The sequence below is a fragment of the Lactuca sativa genome, chromosome 8 (genome assembly GCF_002870075.4).
Source record: "Lactuca sativa cultivar Salinas chromosome 8, Lsat_Salinas_v11, whole genome shotgun sequence".
Classification (NCBI taxonomy): domain Eukaryota; kingdom Viridiplantae; phylum Streptophyta; class Magnoliopsida; order Asterales; family Asteraceae; genus Lactuca; species Lactuca sativa.
Window position 1 is genome coordinate 48,369,081 of NC_056630.2, and position 23,297 is coordinate 48,392,377.

The 23,297-nt window shown below is 34.5% G+C and overlaps 1 protein-coding gene across 1 annotated transcript; it reads right to left on the reverse strand.

The window, feature by feature from the left end:
• Window positions 1–10,722: 10,722 nt before the first annotated feature.
• On the reverse strand, window positions 10,723–13,261 carry LOC111904400 (G-type lectin S-receptor-like serine/threonine-protein kinase LECRK3). The gene has a single exon (XM_023900172.3). It carries the CDS (start codon window positions 13,215–13,217, stop codon window positions 10,830–10,832), a length of 2,388 nt encoding a protein of 795 aa, XP_023755940.1. The 5' UTR covers window positions 13,218–13,261; the 3' UTR covers window positions 10,723–10,829.
• Between the last annotated feature and the right edge of the window lie 10,036 nt (window positions 13,262–23,297).

The window sequence follows — 23,297 nt, forward strand, 5'->3', positions numbered from 1 at the left end:
CGTTTTTCGTGGTGGAAATTAGTGAATCGTCATTCACTTACCTTCAAATATTCTGCAATTAGGGTTACGGCATCCCTCTCCCGAGTTGTAGATTATTATGTTGGGTCCTAGCCTTAGTATCTCATTTGGGTGATTTACTAAGGACTCAATCAATCAACTAACTTGAATTCAATTTTCTCCCGTATTGTAGATGTCAAAGTTTGATAACTATGGTCTTCCCAAATCCCATGGAACAAGCATTCCACATGAAGATGATATTCCACAATTCGATCAAGGAACAAGAAATCATACTTCACTTCCTCCTCCTCCTCCAATTACTCTCCCTAACCCACAAGTTCAAAGGCTTGAAAAGTTCAAGACCACTCAAGCTCTTTTGGCAAGTAAACATAAAGAAGGAAAGCCGGTGTGTGCACACGTCCTAGGGATGAAGTCACACATTGATAGGTTAAGAATGTTGGGATCCGTTGTCTGTGAGGAAATGGCTGTTGATTGGGTTCTTCAGTGACTTCCTAACTCGTATAGTGAGTTCGTAAGAGAGTACTATACGATGAACCGCGACGTGACCCTTATAGGTCTCACTTATATGCTTATTGCTGCTGAATCAGCAATGGTTTGGCGCAATAGAAAAGCAATGTTGATTGGTGAATCTGCCTTCGAGAGCTCTATGGATGTAGACAATGGAAACGAAAGACATGCAATGATCAAAAAGTTTGATCATCAGAGAAAGGCGATGTCTGAAGTAGTTCCATGTCTTGTTCCAATAGAGTCAATTTGCTTTTATTGCCAATAGAAGGAGCATTAGAGATGAAGTTGCCCTATTTACCTAAGAGATCTAAGAGATGGGAGAGTCAAAACGTATGACTTTGCTTTAGGTAAAATCCATTGACTAACTCTTTTAAGCTTCTATTCTAAATTCTTAATACATAATGTGATAGGATTACAATTGATGTTTTGTAAGATCGAAGAAAAGAAAGGAAGCTTAATGGAAGAAGTGAGCAGAATCTAACCGTGAAGGAATGGATTTCGATCTCATTTCTTGAAGATTAGATTCTTGAGCTACTACTTAGAGTTAGAATTAGATTGCTAAGAGAGATGTATTAGCATAAGTTTTTCAATGAGTTGCATTGTAAGGACAAAATTTTTCCGCAATAAAATAAATTTTGATTTTAAATTTTATTTATTTATCCTTACAATAGCGTGTATGAAAAATTGATGTTAAAATGTTTCTATCATTAGCAATAATGGATTTGGTTCTTATTATGTTATTTATGGAAAGTCGAGAATTTACCAAATAGGGAGAGTTTCTCATCGCCCAAAGTTTCAATTGGACAGAAATTTGGAATCATGCAACTTGATTTCACGATGAATGAGAAATTTCGTATTTAGAAATTAGACTAATTCGTTGACAAAGAGTCAAGTGAAGGACTAGGAGATCGAGTACACAAAGTTGCGTGTTAATCAAGTCCACCATAAAAGTAACAATGATATTCGTCATGATTTACTAAAGGTTTAGTAAATATAATTATACTTATAAGATTAAGTGTAATTCTGAATTGATTGAAAAGGTTTAAATCAATAGTAGAACGAATACGAAGAATCAAGTAGGCAGAAAGATAAAAGTTTCTCCATTCTAAGAAGAAGGGAGAGTAGCTTTTATGCTTTATGATAGGTCTTAATGATTAAGAGCCATATCTCAATTGATCCTTTAAGTGAAGTCTTAGTACAATTGTATGTTTAAGAAGAGGAATCAAGGATTAAAGAAATGGTTAAATCAAGAAGTCAATCATACTTCGTTCCAATAACAAGTCTTAAAGTCAAGATTGTGACATTGAGTGAAAAGTATTAAAGGTTTATAACATTCATCAAATGTGGAAAGTTGTGATGTCTTGGATAAGACAAAGACCAACTAAGACCAATTTATGAAGTGTTTTGATAAAAACTACACTAACTCTTGAATATTTGTTTGTCATGAAATGTTTTGACAAGAGAATCTTATATGTCAAGGAGTAAGTGGGAGTTTTAATGGTCTTGAAAGGTTTCAAGAACAAATCAAATAAAACTTATCAATCATCACTAGCACACGAGTTGAGGTTTACAACCTATCGTATTGACATTATTTTGTTTCTATGTCGATCCAATCGAGTTAATCATGCATGTGAGTCCTATGAGTTCTCATTTGAATGCATATAAGGCAAGGAATTTGATCAATGGAAAGTACATTGATAAGAAAAGGTGAGCTGCTTAACTGCTTGGAAGACATGGTGGGCAGCTGTGCTACCATAAGGCAAGAAATCGAGATTAAGAAAGTTCGATCCATATGAGTTTGAATTTGTCGTAAACTTTGGTTTTAACAAATTCACATGGATAGGAACACATACACCGTTTAAACCGAAGTGTCATAAGATTTCCTCCTTCATGAAAATGATTGTGAGGAAATGCTTTCACTAAGAAAGATTTTAAGAAGATAGTGATTGTAAAATTTCATTCTCGAATTTGATTATGGTTATAGTATCCCTTTCCATAATTTGAATTGTGAGGTTTGGCAAGTAGTATTAATTGTTTAGACACACATATGAACTATCGAAGGCAAAGGTGTATAAAGAAGCCTTGATAAAAGATTATCAAAGCATTAAGTATTAGAAACATGAACTTAAGAAATTCAATAAGTATTGATTTTCTTGAAAGTTAAGATGTTTATGAATACATGTCGAAGATAGTGGGAGCATAAGTGTTATGTTTTATAATAATCATCATGATAGTGGGAGCATAAATGTTATGATTGTATGATTATTAAGGCAAGTATTGCAAAGTTGGCAATATTAATTATAGAAAACAAGAGTCATTCTTTGCAAATTTGTAAGGATGGAATAGTTGTTTTGCTATAATTAAGGGAGAAAATATTATGCTTCATTTCAAATCTAAAGGCTTAGGTTGTGGAATGTTAATAAATTTAGTCAATGGTACATAGTGTGTTCTTAAATTTTCGATTATGATTACGGCATTCCTCTTCACAATTTGAATTTTGAGAACATAGCAAATAAAACATTATGCGTCATGTCCCATACGCTTCGGGTATAGGATCGATTGCAAATGCTTTAATGATTGATCATTCTAAAATTTTCCAAATGTCTAGCGCATTTAGAGGGAAAAAGGACTAGAATCCGTTTTGAATAAAATAATTAAACAACTATCAAAGGACAATCCAATGTTCGACGAGGATTGGTCGCTTGTGAGTAGTTGGAAGTATAGTATTGGAAAATATGGAAATGTTTTCATATTGGATGGACCATATCGACATTATTAGGAATAGATAAGATTCTATTAAGAATAAGTTGTCATATGGAAAAATATGGAAATGTATCCATATTGGGAATAGAATATTGAAAATCTATGTCTAGATTAGAAACCTTTATGCAAAAGGATGTTCAAAGGAATGTACTTTGAGTGAGAGACATCATATCTAAGGAATTGTCTTGTAACAATCTCCGATAGAGGACTTTGTAATATCATTGGCAATAGTCTTTGTGACTTTGGTGCAGTGACATTACGAAAGGATAGTTGCATAGAATGTTAGAATCTAGCATATTCTATAAGTAGCAAGAATTTGATACTCTTTAACTTATAGAAAAAGGATTTGGAGTTGTGCAATGAGAATGATTGGAAATGTGTTCAATTTGATCTATTTCACAAAGTAAGAACCATAGGTAAACATTGTGTGCATGATAGGAGCATGGGACAAGTGTAATAATTCAAGTAAGAAGTTGATTACCCGAAACGACAAATAATGAGTAATCAATATGGTGATAAATAAAAGGTGTTTTATTTATGTTCAAAGGGTTGAGGCCATATGGGATTAGTATTATTCTTGTGTTTCACATTTGCATGTTTTGACTTCTAGAATAATTGAGTTTATTAAGAATAATCGAATTATTCGAACGGGCCACAGTTGTTCATATGTTGGAAGTAGATATGAATGAAGACTGTCGTGAATTGGTGTGTGGATTGTCTAAAGAGCATTAGACATAATCAAATGTTTGCTGCAACGTTCATGAGTGCTTATGAATATGATTTGAGAATTGGATTAAACCCCCACTCACTTGGATCACTCCATGAATTGTATCACGAGTGATTGGTGAGACGATAACATCTTATATTCTTTAAACCGAGATGTGTGAGTTGTATCTTGCGAATCGGTTGCACATTGATAATATGTAAACGCACCAGTAACTTGGTGTTATAAAACATATTGTTGTGTGTGATTCGGTGCGTGAGTGCAAGCGAGCATTGTATCAAAGTTTATCCATTCCTTTTATTCAAAGTAGGATAAAGGAGATATCTTTGGGCCCCTCGATGGTTTAGTGATGACAAACGTAAATGCTCGGCCGGGCTAGGGCTAATTTGATTTGTTCAATTAGTCTGTCGTCATAAATCAGAAATTGAGAAGTAGTACAAAGAGAATGATTTGAAATCATGTCTCATATGATATCTAGAATGGAGGAATATATGATCCCTTATCTAAGGACACGCATATTTGATATGATCAGAGTTGACAGCGGCTTTGGAAAGCTACGATTGCAGATCGGGATCCGAAGTCATACGCAGAATAGTTGTTTGACTTATCCAAGTGGGAGACTGTTGGATTAGTGTCTAAGTCCATAACTATTTTGGTATGTACTTGACCCGATGGTGCATGGTCCTTTTGGGTTGCCTTCACCAAAGCAACTTGATTGGAGAAATAAATAGAGAGAGAGGTTATTATGATTTATTAATATGTTATAAGAATAATATATTAAAGGAGAAATCATATTTGTTTAATTAATATTGGTCAATAATTAATTAAAAATTAATTTTGTGATCAAGTGTAATTAATTAAACTAGAGGGGCTGAATTGTAATTATGTGATAGTTACAAAATAAGGTAAAGATTATCTTAAATATAGGGTGAACGAATTTAAGGAGATAATGCCTTAGAATTCGATTAGGATAAGGGTTTCTAAGACTTATCTTATGGTTGCTTGGTGGGCAAGCAACTAGATAAGGATAAGGACTAAAACCCTAATCTTTACACCTATATAAACCCCCTAAGGCTCATGAATTCGTCTAAGCCTTCCCAAGAAGTCCTAAGGACGAATTCCTACCTCTCTCCTCTCTCTTTATACCTTCTCCATTTGCTCTTGGTGTTTGTAAGCCATTAAAGGAGTGACACTTGTGACTCTAAGCCTTCCAAAGTCAATTCAAGGAGGAATTGGGATTGTTATTACTATATAACAATCAAGGTAATATCATAAACCTAATTATATGTTAATATTGATTTCCATATGCTAGAATTAGGGTTTATAGTCTTGGATTCAAAGCATGTACAATAGAGAAACCTAGATCCAAGCATTAGGGTTTGTATGAGCACATAGGATGTCTTATGACCAAAACCCATCAGATTATCACAAAGACAACCATCTACACAACGCCCTTGCTGGTGGGTCGGCGTTGTGGCCGTAGACCCACCCCTACTAGAAGGAAACTCACCTCCAAGTCGTGTAGTGTCTGCACTGTCCTCGGTGTAAAAGTCGGCTCTCCTTGACTCCTCAATCCCTACACAACAACCCCTCTAAGTTATCAACTTGAACCCCCTACAAGGTTCAAATCGAATCCAGGTCAAAGGCAAAGTCAAAGTCAAACCCTGGGTAAGTCAACTTTTGGTCGACCAGACTCGCCAAGTTGGTCCGCCAACTCATCGAGTCCTTTCGTCCACAGAATACTACAAACCTGTCCCCACTCATCGAGCTAGCAAGAGCTCGACGAGTTCACCTCTAACAACACTTCAGTCAATCTTCAACCGACTCGTCAAGTTCTTCCTTGAACTCGTCGAGTTCATCTTTAGCGTATGAATGCGTCCAGTCTATGACTCGCCGAGTTGTATGAACAACTCTTCGGGTTCATCTTCAAAGATTGGGAGATTGCCTTGGACTCGCCGAGTTTGCTCGAACACTCGTCGAGTCCCATGATTCCCAAGTCACTTATGAGCCTAAACAACTGAGGGACCTTCCACACTATCATCTGATCCATCAACAGAAAGGATTTGGTGGTCATTACACCCCGACTCGCCAAACCCCAAGAACGACTCGTCAAGTCCATCCTTGATCATCACTATACATTCGTTTTAAATGGGTCTTAACACATCAAAACCATAGATCTGGCCTCCTAATGTCCATTTTACACGTAAAGTTAAAAGCTTGGTGCACATGCAAGGGGTCTTTGGCTCAAAAAGCCATAAATATGTTCAACAAAGTGCATGGGGATCTCATGGCCATAGAGTTGGCACCTTTATGCCATGAGACCCCTCCAATGACCTAGATTTGAAGTCAAAACTCCATGTAACCCTTCACAAATCCAAAAATGACTTAGAAATCCCTAAAGATACTCAAAATCCAATCCCTAAGGATAAATAAACACATGGAAGACCAAGACAGGGGCATTTTACCTTGAATGAGCTGGAAATGGAACAAAATCTTTGGATCTCCAAGCCCCAAATTGAACTCTCAAGCTTCCTTCCTCTTTTCAAGCTTCACAATCCACCAAAATGCACCAAAATGGCCTTAGGGCACTCACACAAGGCTAGGGTTTCGAGATAATGCTTTCTGGGAGTAATAGGGACTGTGGAGGCTGAGATAAGTTGTTTAAATAGGGCACAAACCCTCAAAATCAGGGTTTCGCCCAAACAACACCTACTCGCCGAATCATTCTCCCAACTCGTCGAGTAGGTCTTTTAAACTCCCCGCGGGTCACGACTTTACTCGACGAGTTGGGCCACCAAATCGTCGAGTCCTAGAGAAAAGCATAAGAAATACTTGAAAGGAAGCATACCAAGGATCGGGTGTTACACTTTTAATTTAAGTCTAAACAAGTTCTTAGATAGAAATCAAAAGTTTGTATTAAGTTTGATGTGAATGTTCCCAAAAACATCGAATACTCCTCACAAGCTCGAGAGCATAAGAGTGTATGAATAAGATTTACACTAAATTCATTCATTGTAAATCATTTTAGTGCTTGTTACCTAGTCTAATTCACAAAACAATTATAGATTTTGAAATTAGATAACTTGTATGACCTAATCCTAATTCAAATGGCCAATACGAACTAAAATTAGAATAAAAAATTTGATTAAAACAAAATCAAATCCACTAGATAGAAATTGAAAGCACATCAAGTCATATGGTTGAAATCACAAGCAAAAAGTCAAAACATAAAGTTGGAGGAACCAGGGTTCTGGCTACACATGACTAGAACACAATCAACAAGTCTAGAAATGAAATTGAAGTACTAAAGTTGTTTACAAAGATGAAATAAATTGTTTCCAAATGATCTCTCCAAAGTTAATTGCTGAAATCTTATGTAGAAATCACCCCTTGGTCGCCCGAAATGAGAGAGAGTGTCTAGAATGGCCAAAAGTCCTGAAATAGGTCAAAGGAAAAACTATCAAAAGGCAGTTATGCTTCTGACACGACCCTGTGTCAAATATAGATAAAATGACACAATATGCTGTCTTTTTTTTACCCGCCCCCAAAGTACAATGCTGAAATTGGCCTTTTTCTCGATTGACACGACCAAGCCCGACCTAAGGGCTGGGAGAGCAGGGTAGAGGCCCAAGGTAACAACATACATGAGGGCATCAGATTTTGTTTTAGTCTTATGGGTAGACATCTTATTTGGGCTCAATAAATATGATGAGTTAACTAGGGCACGATTTTAAGGTTTTGAGAACGGGGCGGGAAAAACATGGATTAATATTTTGGTAAATGTACCTCACACGTCTAATTCAAAGAGTCGGTGAGAATTGAAGAAGATGAGGAGACTGGGAGCAATATTAAATAACAACGAAAAGGACAAATATGTAGCTTCGAAGACAAGGATCTAGTTGATAGCCATGTATTGAGAGTTAAAAAGGGTAGCAACGACCCTACACTGTGAGAGAATGACTCGTAGAAGATGGATGCACACAAAATCCTTACCTATATCGGTCAATCCAATCAATCAGAAAACACCCAAGTATGATGATAACTTCTTGATTTTTTACATGAAAATGTATACATTCGACCCTGCATGATTCTATCTATAAGCTTCTTAATTCCCATTCGCTATTACGAAATAAAGAATAATGAACCAGCGAACATTTTTTTTCAATTCGAATTTTGAATATCTATATTGATTTTCTCCATATTAATTGGTAATTTAGAATCAATTTCTATTAATATCTAAATGTGTGGAAGTTTTGGTGATTACTAAAGTCTAAATCACTAAGTTGCTAATTTGATTCTCAGTTTAATTAATTTCATAATTTTAATAGTTGCTAAATATTTATTTCTTTAATTTTAAAACCAGAATTTGAAATTATTGATAAATTAAACTTGTTATGTTTTGAAATATTTATTATGCTTTCTTGATTTGAATCTTGTCAACAAGATGGCTTTAGATGTTTGCTTTCATTAAGTCATCAATGGAGAATAAGCATCACTTTGTTGATGAGATGCAAAATACAAAGAAACTTTTCTCTTTGTTAGTGTTTATAAAGTTTATAAGATTCTTTCATATTCTTGCTTCAAATTCTGTTGATCGTTAGTTTGTTGGTATATACTATTTTTTGTTCACTCCATTTTTGAAGTGTTTGAAGTTGGTTACTAATTATTGTTATGTTTGGGATTACATGGAATCAGCTGTATTTTGTTGTTCTCTACATCCTTGTCGTGCTTGTTGGTTTATTTATTTATTTATTATTTTTTATTTTCACATAATATAGTTGCTGCTTTAGCTTATCTTCTAGGTTTTTGTTGGTTATATTATATTTTAATATATTCAAAAACTTTGTATTAACTATTTTTCAGTTGGTAATTTTTTATTGTTCATTAAAATTTATCGTTTGAAAAAAAAGAATGGAACTATTTTCCAAATTAAAGATTTACTAGATTGTTGTATTGGATTATAGTTTCATGAGAGTGTTAAATTTTAGGTGTTATTTGCAAGCTTTAGTTTTATATGGATATATGGGTAGGAAGGTTTTAAAACAATGTATTATAATTCAGTATTATAGAAATGATGTTGTATATAGATAATATGTGTAATGTATACAGACAAGGGCTTTTTTTAGTTTTTTCGCTCGGGTCATGGAAAACCAATGGACTGGTCCTGGACACAACCCTGTGTTGGCATGCACTAGAAGGACATGACCCGTGTCAAGATGTACATGACCCGTGTAAAGCTCCATGACCAAATTGACACGACCCATGTGAAATATTAAGTATATGTGTTTAATTAAAAAAAATATTTTTTTACTACGATAGATTACTTACTTGAACTATGCATGATCATTAATAAAACGTAACTAATTTTAACTCCACTTATTTTACAACGAGAAAATGACTTATAAGCCCAACGAAGTTTTCAAACCGTTCAAAAAATCCAATTATGTTTTGTCTGTTCAAGAAAACCCAATGAACTTAACATTTTTTCTAAAAAAGCCCAACTAACATACATTTTCGTTCACTTCTCATTTAGGGTAAACCGACTAATGAAAGTCAACTAATGACATGTTTTATGATGTGTAATTAAATATCGGAAAATGACTTGCAAGACCAACGAAGTTTCAAAACCATTCAAAAAACCCCAATCATGTTTTGTTTGTTGAAAAAACCCAACGAAATTATGTTTTTGTTCAATTCTCATTAGAGGCAACCAGATTCATTACGTATAAAACTAGTTGGCAAATGACATGTCATTATATTTAATGACATGGAATAAACAGATTAGAATTGCCCTTTATATATCGATTTAGGGCTTGGAGAAGAGAAAAACGAACGACGGATCCACAAAGAAGATATTTGATCATGAAAACTCTTATGGATGTGGATGTTCTTCTTGGATTTGGATATCTAGAACGGAGGATCATTCAGAGAAAAAAGTTCAGGGCTTGTTCAAACAGATGAGTAAGTGTAATTGAAAGCTTTATTATGTCCATATTCTATCTATTTGTTTGGTTTCTTTCAAAACAAAAACTTAATAAAATTTACATGATAAAGCTTTTAGTTACACTTACCCATCTGTTTGAACAAACCCTAAAAATTATCTTCGGATGATCTTCTATTCTAGATGTCTAAATCCGAGAAGGCGGCTACATCCATAAGAGTTTTTATCATCAAATATCTTCTTTGTCGATCTTGAGTTGGACATCAACGATTGAAGGGAAGAAGAAGAAATAGTTATTACAAGAGATCGAACACAGACGCCGTTCGTTTTTCTCTTCTCCAAGCACTAAATCGATATATAAAGGACAACTCTAATATGTTTATTCCATGTCATTTAGTATAATTTCATGTCATTTGCCAAATAATTGTATATCTAATGAATATGGTTGCCTCTAATGAGAATTGAACAAAAACATAAGTTCGTTGGGTTTTTTTTCAACAAACAAAACATGATTGAGGTTTTATGAACGGTTTTGAAACTTCGTTGGTCTTATAAGTCATTTTCCGATATTTAATTACGCGTCATAAGCTATGTCATTCGTTGACTTTCGTTAGCCGATTGACCATAAATGAGAAGTGTAAGTTGGGTGGCTTTTTTAGACAAATGGTTAAGTTTGTTGGGTTTTCTTGAACAGACAAAACATAATTGATGTTTTTTAAATGCTTTGGAAACTTCGTTGAGCTTATAATTCATTTTCCCGTTTCACAACTAGTCTCAAGAATGGGGCATGTGTTTGTAAAAAAATTGCATGTGTGTTACAAATGACTAATTAAATATAACATGAAGAGAGTTATTCATGAACTAATACTTGCAAAACTAAATGACACTCAAGAATGAAGTAGGATTTGGAGGTACTGGGATTTTGACCGTCCCTTCAAGCATCAACACTACTATTTTCATCGAGGGGCGGAGGGACGGATCCTCTTGAGTGCACCAAAGGCCTATCTTGATCATCCGTTCTAGTGTCTTTCTATCGACGTCTGCATCATTCACTAGTTTGAATAATTCATTTGTTTCATAACATTCATAGACCCAATCTTGGAGAATAGCTTCATCAGATGGAAGGTTGTTGTCAAGCTTCCTTCGGCAACATAAAATCTCAAATAGAACGATCCCAAAACTATACACATCCACTTTAACTGTTATAGGCAGCTTCTTGTGCCACTCAGGAGCAACATAACCCCTTGTTCCTCTTATCAAGGTGGATGTTTTAGTTTGGTCATGTTCTAGTAGTTTTGCCAATCCAAAGTCTGAAATCTTGGCATTTCCATACTCGTCCATGAGGATATTTTGAGGCTTGATGTCACAATGAATTATGGGTGTTTCACATTCTTCATGTAGGTAGAAGATCCCATGGGCAATGTCAAGCGCAATTCTTATTCTCTCTGACCAAGATGGCTTGCTTTTGGGGTCGAATAATATATCTGCAAGCGATCCTTTGGTCATATACTCAAAAACCAGGAGCCTTTCCGGACCATGATCACAACAATAACCAAGTAGCCTTGTTAGGTTACGATGATGAGTTCTCCCAATCACTTTCATTTCAGTTTGAAACTCTCTTTCCCCTTCTTGTGCCAACTCTTGTTTTAATTTCTTCACTGCCACAATCTTCATCGAGCTCTCTATAATTCCTTTATAAACTATCCCAAATGATCCTCTACCCAATTCTTCTTTAAAACCATCTGTGATTTTCTCTAGCTCAGCATATGAAAATGCCCGGAGCCCAACATCCTCGAACAACTGAACATTTACATGCTCAGAAATCTTTTTGTATGCCCAAACGTGAGATCTCCACATGATTACTCCAGAAAGTAGCAAAATGAGTATTGCAAATGAGATAATTGAAACCCCTATAACAAAGAACATCACTTGTCGCACTTTCTTGACCTCGATTGATGTGTAAATAGTTGGATCCGATCCGTTGCTTACAGAAGATAGATATACTTTAATGAATCCGACATTTGGCTCATTTTCTCTTACTTGCATGTATCTTAAAGGGAGCTTCTGCAACCTGCAACTATCTCCTGTGAACAGTGCGGCTTCGCAGTTGCAGTCCTTCATGCATGCAAGTGAACACTCTTGTTGGTTTGACGCTTTTGGGAGAGCATAAGCCGTATCTTCCCATCTAGAATTCTTCAACGTTGTCATCATCTGCGACAAGTTACCTTCATTTCCATCCTGAATTTTGCAGGTTTCTGCTGTGTAATTTCTTTTGCAACCGGAAGACCAAGACTCCGGATTCACAAAATCAAACCCCGGTAAACATCTGCATCTTGCAGCCTCGTTCATGAGAGCACAATACCCGTTTACGCCACAAAGACCCAACCCCCTACACTTGTCTGTCGAAGATGCCCAAATGAATGATGATTCATTCTGGCTCGTGTTACTTAAATTATGAAAATAAAGTCGAAAGATTCCGTCCACGTCGATCTTCATGAGATAGATTGCATCTTCTCTAGGATAGCCTCCTTTTGTTAGATTCCTGATATAAAAAGTTGAATTTTGCAACAAGTACAGAAAGCCATCGGAATCAAGATTCAGTGTCACGTTAGGCCCCTTGTCGAAGGTTCCGGACGCCCAGTAGGCAGTGCTCGGTCCATTTGGAAACCCTAAATTTGGGTATTGGACAAGGTTCCCATCGGATTGCATACTGAGCTTGAAAATCCCAATCGAGTGGTCAGTCTCCGAGACACAGGAAAGTAAGGCTTGACGGGGTACAAGACGTTGTCCAACCAAAAGGGTATCAGTGGGGTGGTCAAAGCTTTGCCACAATATCGTCCTCCGGTCGGAATCATAGAGCACAAAGTTGCCGGAGTCTTGCATGGAAGCAACGGTAGCACCGATACCACGGGTATCAGAGATACTGATCTGTTGGCCTTGTGGTTGGTCGACGACGAGCCTTCCATCGGTTGTGAAACGCAAAGTAGCATTATTTGAGAGTGGAAGGGTTTCACGGCTGGCGGTCCATACAACAGTTCTTTCTGCAATTCCGGCAATATAAATACCGACGGCGTAGCCACCTGTCTGTGGGTAGAAACCGAAGGCGTATAGTCCCGACGGGGATAACCATGAGGTGGTGGCACCTGTAGGCCTTAAAGAAGAACCTCGTGTTACATTGGATTGGGCTTTTGCTATATTGAAGATAAGGAAAATGGTGAAGACAAAGGGAACAAAACTGGCTACATGTGAACTAGAATTCGCCATCTATTGAAGTAAACAGTATATTTCGCCGGGTTTTATAGGAAAAAGCACAGGGCAGTGGGAACATTCTGTAAGCTGATTTTTAGTTTTTAAAAATGTCTATTACTAAATTATAACTAAAGCGTCTATAAATCAAAATAAATGTTTAAAAAATGAAGGACTTGTATATATAATAGATACCTTAAGACATGTTATCATATTAAATATGTATCACATTACATGTCATGTTATTCTTAATAAAATATCATTTATTTAGGAAATGGTATTCACATGTTATAGACTAAATGGTGTGGCCGTTGTTTTGCCAATGATAAAAACGTAACATATAGACGTCATGTAAGATTTTATCATTTTTGCTAAAATTTATCTATAAGTGAGATGCAGTGATATTTTTACCATTGAAATAATAATAATAATAATAATAATAATAATAATAATAATAATTATAATAATAATAATAATAATAAAACTAAATTTGCAATGACCAATATGAAAACCAAACTTTCAAACAATCTCTATTTGACATCTGAAAGTTCAAACCATTGAATTTTTGTCAATAGCAAAAAAATCTAGTTAAGGGGTGGTGTTTGTCATCTGCAAATTAACTAATCGATGTAATGTTCCTTAATATTTAGAGTGTTGCTCATCATAGTAGTTATGGCATTTCTTACCATAACATCTCTTAATATGATAGGGGACGGTGCTCCCAATGTTATAATGTCGTTAAAACACCTCCACACCAGCCATAACACCTAAAAACGGTCATATATTGTGTACGTAGTCTAAGGTCTGTATTGTTTCCTATATAACATGTAAACATTTTTTTTTAATTTTTTTTTTTAATTTTTTGTTTTTGTTTATTTTATTTTATTTTTTTTTTTTTTTTTATAGGTTTTATTGATTTAGTTACAGGCGTAATGAAAATTAACCAAAAAGCTTTGAGATGTTAACTAGGTGTATTGTGTGCATGTAACTCAAATTGTAATCCTACAAGTTTATTTAAAAATATAACTAGCTTTTATTAAATAAGGTATAGAAAATAAAGAAAAATTTATGGAGTCAACTTGCCGTATTTTATAAGCCAATCAAACTTGTTTGATCGGATAGGAGACTCGGACTTGACTTTTCATACTTTGTTCTAGAAAATTATAGAAATTGAATGATATATAAATAAAATTCATGAAAAGTAGTGTAGTCGTTATCATGATTTTTATTTTATTTTTTTAAAGGCAAATGACTAAGTCCCTGTATCTAAGAAAGACTAGAAGAGTGGAGATTATGGTGAACGTTTGGTTTATACCCGTCATAAACACACTATGTTGTTTCTAGTTTCTACTAGGTTAACGATAAAAAAAATTATATAATAAAGAAATTATTATTTAATAATACAAATGCTCACAAAATTTGTATATAATGATTGATATACATCGTTATTATAAAAAATATGCGACATTGTAATGAAAATTAAATAATGTTATTTAAATCATAATTTCACGAGAAAAACATAATGGTAAATAATGATATTTAAATCATAATTTCACGAGAAAAACATAATGGTATTTAGAATGTGACTTTCCTAAGATTTTATGCTATAACTGGACAACTTTATCCTTAAAAATAAGCAAATAAATACATTTTTATTTGTAGATCTTTAACCCATTTGAATGTGAGGCCTAACATTACAATCTTAATATACCGATGATGATGATTGAAGATAGTTTTGTAAGTTACAATTTGAAAACAAAATAAAACAATACAATTTTCATTAGAATTCTAAAAAAACAAATAATATATTATTCAACCCATTTGCTTGGCCGACCTAACATTACAATCTTAATATAAAATATGTATTAATGATTGAAGAGAGTTTTGTAATTTACAACTTGAAAAAAAAATGAAACATTACAATTTAATTAGAATTCTGATAGAAAAAAAAAACAAATAATATATCATTTGGCTGATAAGAGCAAAAACGTACCTTTGCACCCTCTTCAAATGATTTCTATAAAATTCATTATCCAGAATCAAACAATTGTAATAAAATCAAATAGAAAAGTATACATAAAGTGAATCAATTTTACAAGTGAAACTTTCCTCATGCATTGTTTTGTGGAAGTAACTATGTATAGAATCAATCAATGTATAAAATCACATTAAAAGTGAGATCACACAAATGCACCACAATGCATCATGTTTCTTAGCATTAATGAACAATGTTTTTTTCTATATAGCCTCTATAAAATCAAATTTTATCGATCCAAAATGTGTATGAATCAAAACCTAGCAGATACATTAAATTAGACTGATTTCAAAACAATAGATCCAAGCATTCACATCACAAGATCGGGTTTACCTTTAATCACAGTCTTCGATTCCTCTGATAAAAGATTGTTTCAAAATTGGTGTAAAGAATATCACTCCATGATGGCGACAAAACAAAATCGATTGAATACATTGTGCAAGCATATAAAAGGTAATTATATAATCTAGTGAAACACATAAAACCATATAAGATGAAATAATATGATTCAATTGAGCTTATTACCATTTTAACCAGTCAAATGTAAACGGGTTACTTGAGAATTGAGATAGGGGAAGACCATGTCTTACATTAGAGGGACAATATATGAATAAACCGAGGAAGATGATACGTGTCACAATAGTATCCATAAAAACGATTCATATAAACTGCAAATGTTAGAATCAATGGATAACAAATCACCAAAAAGTGAGAATCATCACATAAGCATCTCTTACATAATCTGGTTTTCCAAATTCCTGGAAATCAAATAAACCCTAATTCAAATCTTGAATTGAATGAGCAATTCACCTTCTAGAGCCCTAATTGAAAATTTCTTTCCTACAGCCCTAATCGCATGTACCCGCTAATGTATTAGAAAGATTTAGTCCTTGAGTTTCTCGATCTTTAAGAGATTTAACTGTGGTCCATGACCCATATCTATATTTCATTGAATGTCTTTAAGAGGAATGTCCCCGTACTTGGTGGCAAGAGGATCATTGATGTGCACAATTATACCAACTAGTTTTAAGTTTATAAACCTAACTAAACTTAACTAACTTAATGCACTTAGGCACTGTACCTAGTCGAATTATATGATAGTAAAGTAAGTAGTGTTTCAATCACATGGAACAATATTTAATTAATAAAATAACTACTAAAAGTTAAACTAAGAAAAACAGCTAAATTTGGGGGGTTTTATTTGATTTTGCAAGTTCAGATTAACTTAATTACTCAAACAACTAAAAACTAAAGCAATCATATAACTAAAGTTGATTCTAAATCAAGATAATTCAAACACTTCCGTTTAGCTTTGAATCACCATTGTTCCTATGGTTAGTTTCAAGGCATGGATGGTCTTTATTTGGTTACCAATATAAATGTTATTAGAAGTCTTTGTCCGATCTCCTAGTGTTTTCACCAATTTTATGAACTACTATGCAATGGTATAATACAAGTGACACTAGATTGATTATAAAGTTTATTGGGACATGTATGTGTTAGGGTTAGGATCCCATAACCATATTCAGGATCCTTGATGTTAACAAAGCTTCAAGATCCTTAGACAAACCTTAGGATCCTGATCACCATCGTTATAATTTCCTAACACTTTTAACGGATATATTTCTATTTCTTTTTCTCACTTGTGTAGAAATGGTCAACATAAGACTCATTCTTAACAAATAATCGCTTTAACTAGGCTTAAGACCTGGGATAACCAATCAAACAACATGCATATACTCATTCAAGAGGATCCCAAAAATTTCGGACTTATTGTTGTTTAGTCTAGACTATAAATACACCTATAATTCACCCACTATGGACATGATTAGCTGACTACTACATTTGTATTCGTAGTATCATCAACATTTCTATAATCTCACATTCAAATCAATAAAAAAAAAAAAAGGAAAGTGGTCATTATCACCTCCCAAGGTTTTATGTCGAAGATCCTATAATTGATCAAGGGCTTTTCTTGTAACTCACTTGTCTCACTTTTATAATTATTTGATACTTGCATTACCTTAAACACCAAAGCCTCTCATATAATTTGGTTGAATAATACTTGCTTATTTTTCGACCAAAACAATTTGGTGCCGATTGTGTGGCCATGGTGTTCACAATAGTGCAAGAATAATGTCTACCCAACCGACCTTATCCTCTTCCTCTATTCCTCCTATTTCCTCTAAAACCCTTCCACCACCTCCAAGCGGAGCACCTAAGAAGACTTCTAAGGCACCGAAAAAAACACCTCTCTGGTCACTACCCAAGGATTTTAGGATCCTCCTGTAATGATTTCCATCAGCGGGCTCTTTGCTATGATGAAGAGACTGGAACGGCAAGTTACTTCACATCAAGAGGACAACTACATGATGCTCAAGGAAATGGAGAGAATGAGGGAAATTTTGAATCAATATACCCAAGAATCAATATAGAGTGACATTGCTAATAATATATGATCTTATAGGGTTACACATTTATGAAGTTGGAACATTTTGTATATTTATTATTAATATGATTATTAAAAAATATCAATTCTTGTATTTTAATTAGGGAATATATGAATCTGGTAACTATTGTATGTTTAGTCTGAACATACAAGGAGTTAGAGGTAGCATTCTATTGATGTTAAATCATGGACTGGTTTCTTCAGCCCTTTTTTATGTGTTGGTGTTCTATATGATGGACATAAGACTCTAATTGTTAGGTATTACGGAGGTTTAGTGAGCAACATGCCAAATTTCTTTACCATTATTGTTTTTTGAAAATAATAATTACAAGAGAGTATAACTAATTAATTATTTCATATGGTATGAATTAATAAGTAATACACAACCTTTTGGACTAGTTGGATTCTTTTGTCTTTTACCTAAAGAGAAAGTTTATATTTTATAAACTTTGAGTTTATAAAAAAATAAAAGAATCCTTCTCTTTTGAAGGGTATGGCCGAAAATCTTATTTAAAGAATGGAGGTTGCTTGATAACCTCCATACCATGTCTCCCATGACTTTAAAGGGTACCATTACTTTAGATTTGTAACATTCATAATTTGGTCAATTTCCTTTTATCCCCTTAATGCAAAATCCTTTTCATTTGGTCCTTGGCTAGTATACGGGGCATACTCTATGAGTATTGTTAGCGTACTAGCTCTTTGCTGGTCGCGGGCTTCACCTACGTATGTTGGGCATACATACGGTTTAGGAAAACCTTAATTTTTAGGGTTTGCACCCTATTTAAACAACTTAAACCACCTCTTGGACATTTATTGACCAACCTCCATCTCCATATACTCGGAAAACAAAACCCAAGTGTATATGGTGATATTTGAGCTTGAAAGTGAGTTTGTTGGTGTTTGTGGTGAAGAAGAATAAGAGGAACACTTGAAGGAATAACTTGAGCTTGTATATCCAGAGTTACGTTCACCTTAGCAAGCCTATTGAGGTAAAAAAAAACTCTCACCTTGATGGTTCTTTGTGCTAGATCTATTTTATGGTGTTATTTATGTATTTTTAAGTCTTTTGTGTTAAAGTTGAACTTTTGATCTACTCCAAAAGCCATGGATGGTAGATCTTAGCCCCATGGAGGTCCCTTGTTTATAAAAATGCAAACTGTGTGAAAGATATTGGTCCATGCAAGTGCTAAGAGCTTTATTAAGCTTCTTTTTGAGTGTTGGGTCCCATTAAGCCATGCATAGGTGTAAAGTTGCCAAGTTTATGTATTAACTCACCCTTTAGGACCATATATGAGAGTTTGGTAAGAGGTCTTATGAAACATCCCAAAAATACGGTCCAAAAATTTCATTTTAAAAATCATTTAAGAAAATCATAATTCATCAAACATCACAATAAAGATCAAAAATTATGTATCTCAATCATCAAGACAAAGAACTGTATCAAAATCATGTCTCAAAATATAAGAGTCTAAGCATCCCATGCTGAACAAATGGTGTATGCACTCCAATCATCCTTAGCTCTTCCCTTTTCTATCGGAAGTACTTGAAACCAAAACTGAAAACTATAAGCACGAAGCTTAGTGAGTCTCCCCAAACTACCACATACCACACATAATCACATAATCGCATATCACATACATTGGGCCCCGCCCTACTACATCAAGCACTGCTCGACATCGTCTTGTCTGACATCGGGCCCTGCCCGGCAGCAGACCGCATCTGGCATCAGGCCCCTCCCGACATCGAGCAAAGCTCGCCAAACATATGAGCATAACAACCAATACACATAACATACGAATAACTACTTAGCTACAACATATAGACATTCCTCGGGCCCCACCCGACATCAGACCGAAATCCGAAAACATGCAAACATTCCTTGGGAACCACCCTGACGTTGGAATGTATTCGAAAACATACAAATACATAAACATGCAAGATTCGCAAAGACATCAAGCATACTATTATTCTTCGGGTACCGTCTCGACATTGGATCGAAATCCAGAAAACATATAAATCTACATCTGGCCCCGCCCGACATCAAACCTTAATCCGGAACATACTATCATACATAAACGGGCCGACCTTAGTGCCTTAGACCCGTTCCTACTGGAGGAAAACTCACCTCGTAAGCTAGTTGTGAAGTCTCTCGTGAGGAATCTCTAACGGCTGCTCTAACGACTCCCTGACTATCATTATCACAATAACACTTATTCAAAACCTGATAATCCTTCATAGGTTAAAATGACCATTTTACCCCTGGTCAAAGTCAACATCCTAGGTTAACCCAACTGGCCGAGTTGACTCATCAACTCACCAAGTTCTATGAATCAAAAACCCTGAAATCGTGATCTAACTCATCGAGTCACCCCTTGAATCGTCGAGTTCCATGGCTACTCATAGTCACGATTTGGCGAACCAACTCGTTGAGTCCCTTCATAAACTTGTGGAGTTCTACCTTAAGCTGAAACAGGAAAACACGACTCAACTCGTCGAGTTCCTCTATTGACTTGACGAGTTCCTCTGTGTCACACCCCCGAACTAGACGGCGGAAATGTCCGAGGGCTGTTGTGACTCAACTTTAAACAAAATATATTTTTTCTTTTTCCTGTTGGCCGACGATATAATCTCATAAACCAGTAACGGTTCGTCCATGATATTCCTTCCGCTAACATAGGATGATTGCTTGATACTAACAATAGACCCGATAACCTATTCAAGGCGACATGCCAAGGTTTTTGAGATAATTTTAGTGATGCACCCAATAAGATTAATCGGCCTATACTACATCAGGTTGATATGGTCATTTGTTTTGGGAACCAAAGAAATGAATGAATCATTACTACCTGGGTTTAAGACCTTATGAAGTTCAAAATGTTTCACCGCATCCACCACATCACCCCCAATAATATCCCAATAATTCTTTATGAACTTAAAGTTGAAACCATCTGGACCTGGGCAATTATCATTACCACAATTCCATAAGGTATCTTTAATTTCATCAATTGTGAATATCGATTCCAGGTAGTTCCGATCTAGTTCTGTAAGGATTCTGAATTTGGAACTTATAAAGGTCGGTCTACACAGAAGATTTTCTTTGAACTTGTTCTTGAAGAAATTAAATACCTCATTTTTTATGCTTTTTGGATTGGTAGTCCACACCACGTTGATGTTTAAGCCATTTATTCGAGCTCTCTATATGGTCATGTTGATGATACCATGGAAAAACCTTTAGTTCTCGTCCCCCCTCTAAAATCCACTTGCACCTAGCCTTCTGTCTAATGTCAAGCATCTTATACGTCTGTAACTCTTGAATTTTTAACAAGGTATCTTATCTTTCTTTAAGGGACGTGTCGTCTAAACCAATGGCTTCAATAATCACATCCAAAGCCACAACTTTAGTTTGAAGAGCCAGTTCAAATGTAGAAAACTCAAGGATGATTATTAGTCCTCCTATGTAAGAAAGAGTGATGTCATGGATGCCTTCTGAGTCTTTAAACATGTTGAAGTTCTTGAGCAGATCAAAAGAGTTGACCTCTCCAAGAAGTGCACATTTGAGTTTCTTTTTCATGATTTCCGATGAGCATACATTAGTCTCATGCCTATCCAGATCTTGACTTGATTTCCGATCCTTTCCATTCTCTTCACTTCCTTCACCATTACCCATTGAAGCTTTGTTACATTTCACAACCTCAACAAAAGAAAGCTTCCCAAATGCCTCCTTATACTTTTGAATAACTGTGCTCTTTAATTTGTTTGGTCTGATAATCACACTTTTTAGTTTGTGATTTTGATTTTGTTCATTGACTTTTACTATTGACCTTTTTTGGGATCTTGCAAGGTTGACTCTCAGTTTGAAAAACCCTAGCCAGATTTTGTTGAGTTTCACCTCAAAGATTTTAACGTTCTCTATGCCCAAATATCTGACCAATCTAAATCTCTGATTAGCTTTCTTCTTTTTCCTTGCAATGAAGATGTCCACAATCTTTCCAAACTTCTTGAAGGTTTCCCAAAGCTCTGGTTCCTTGTGATCTGGAGGGATGTTTGTGAAGTAGAAAGAAACTGTGTTTTTACCATTCAACTTATCCTATACGAAGAAGTGATGCCTTTCCTGATCTGTCTTACCTCCCGTCTTTGATGATCCACCATATCCTCTCATCGTTGACTTTTACTATTAGTATTTATCTTTACCATACTGTTAATTTTTGGTTTATACTTATTCGGACTTAATCGTATACGGATCAATTAAATCGTAAACCAAACTTTATTCGATTCAATTTTCGTTGATATTATTGAAATTAGAAGAATACCGATTAAGGGAGTGTTTGGATAAATTAGATTATAGCTTATTAACTTATTTGTGATGGGAATAACCAATAAGCAATAAGCAAGGGGAGAGATGCTTATTAAAATCAGTTTATTTAACTTATTTCAACCACAATAAGCTGATTTTCAAGGATTTCTATCCAAACACTTAAACTTAATTTATTATAGTGAGAATAAACAATAAACAATAATCACCATTTTTTTTTACTATCGAAACACCCCTAAACTCAATAGCACAAATGATAATTGTTAAACGAACTACATATCTTTAAAAATAGGATATTTGTTTGTGTAAATAAAAAACCTTTATAATTAGATCGATTTTTGGAATTATAATTTATAAATTATATATATAGTTTTTAGAGTAAATTACTGAAATCGTCCCTATGGTTTGGTAACAATTGTATGTTTGGTCGCTAATATTTTTTTTGCACTCGGATCGTCCCTGTGATTTGATTTTGTTGCGTTTTTCGTCCTTATGGTTTGGTCGAAATTGTATCTCTGGTCTCTAACTTTATATACGTAAGGGATAAAAAACACAACAAAATCAAAACACAAAGATGATCTGAATGCAAAAAAAAAAAAAAAAAAAAAAAAAAAAAAAAAAAAAAAAAAATTAAAAATCAAACATGCAACTTTGATCGAACACGATTTCGGTAATTTACTCTAGTTTTTACAGTGGTTTTCACATTTTTTAAACCTATTTAATCTTATAAAGGCAAAGGATTTGAAATTTGGCGACCGAGTACACAGTCCCATCAAACAAGTTGGACCTCCTGCATAGTTTATAAAATACGCCAAGTTGACTCGATAAATTTGGTCAATGAATTTTTCTTTATTTTTTATATTCCATATTTGATAAAAACTTGCTATATTTTTTAGGTAAAGTTGGTGGATTACAAATTGTGCTACATGCACACAACAGTAATATATTTTCACTCATTACATCAGTATAACATCAAACATTTCTTAAAAAAAAAAAGCCTATTCGTTGTAGAATCTAAAATTAACTATACATGTAATTTAATGATTTATATTTTTATCTAAACCAAATTAAAAGCAATCCTTTTAATTGACGACCCTAACCAATAATATTAAATCAAAATAAAACACTAAAAACTAGATCAAATAAAAAAAAATGAAATCAATATGTAAATCATAGCAACGATACGACGTCTAATTTGTGCATTAAATATTGGTATAGAATGATGCGATAAAAGAAACAATTAATTAACATCTTTTTCATTACGCCTATATACTAATTAAAAAAAAAAAAAAAAAAAAA

Coding starts and splice junctions, on each gene's coding strand:
- LOC111904400 (XM_023900172.3), bottom strand. CDS start 13,217: ATGGCGAATTCTAGTTCACATGTAGCCAGTTTTGTTCCCTTTGTCTTC.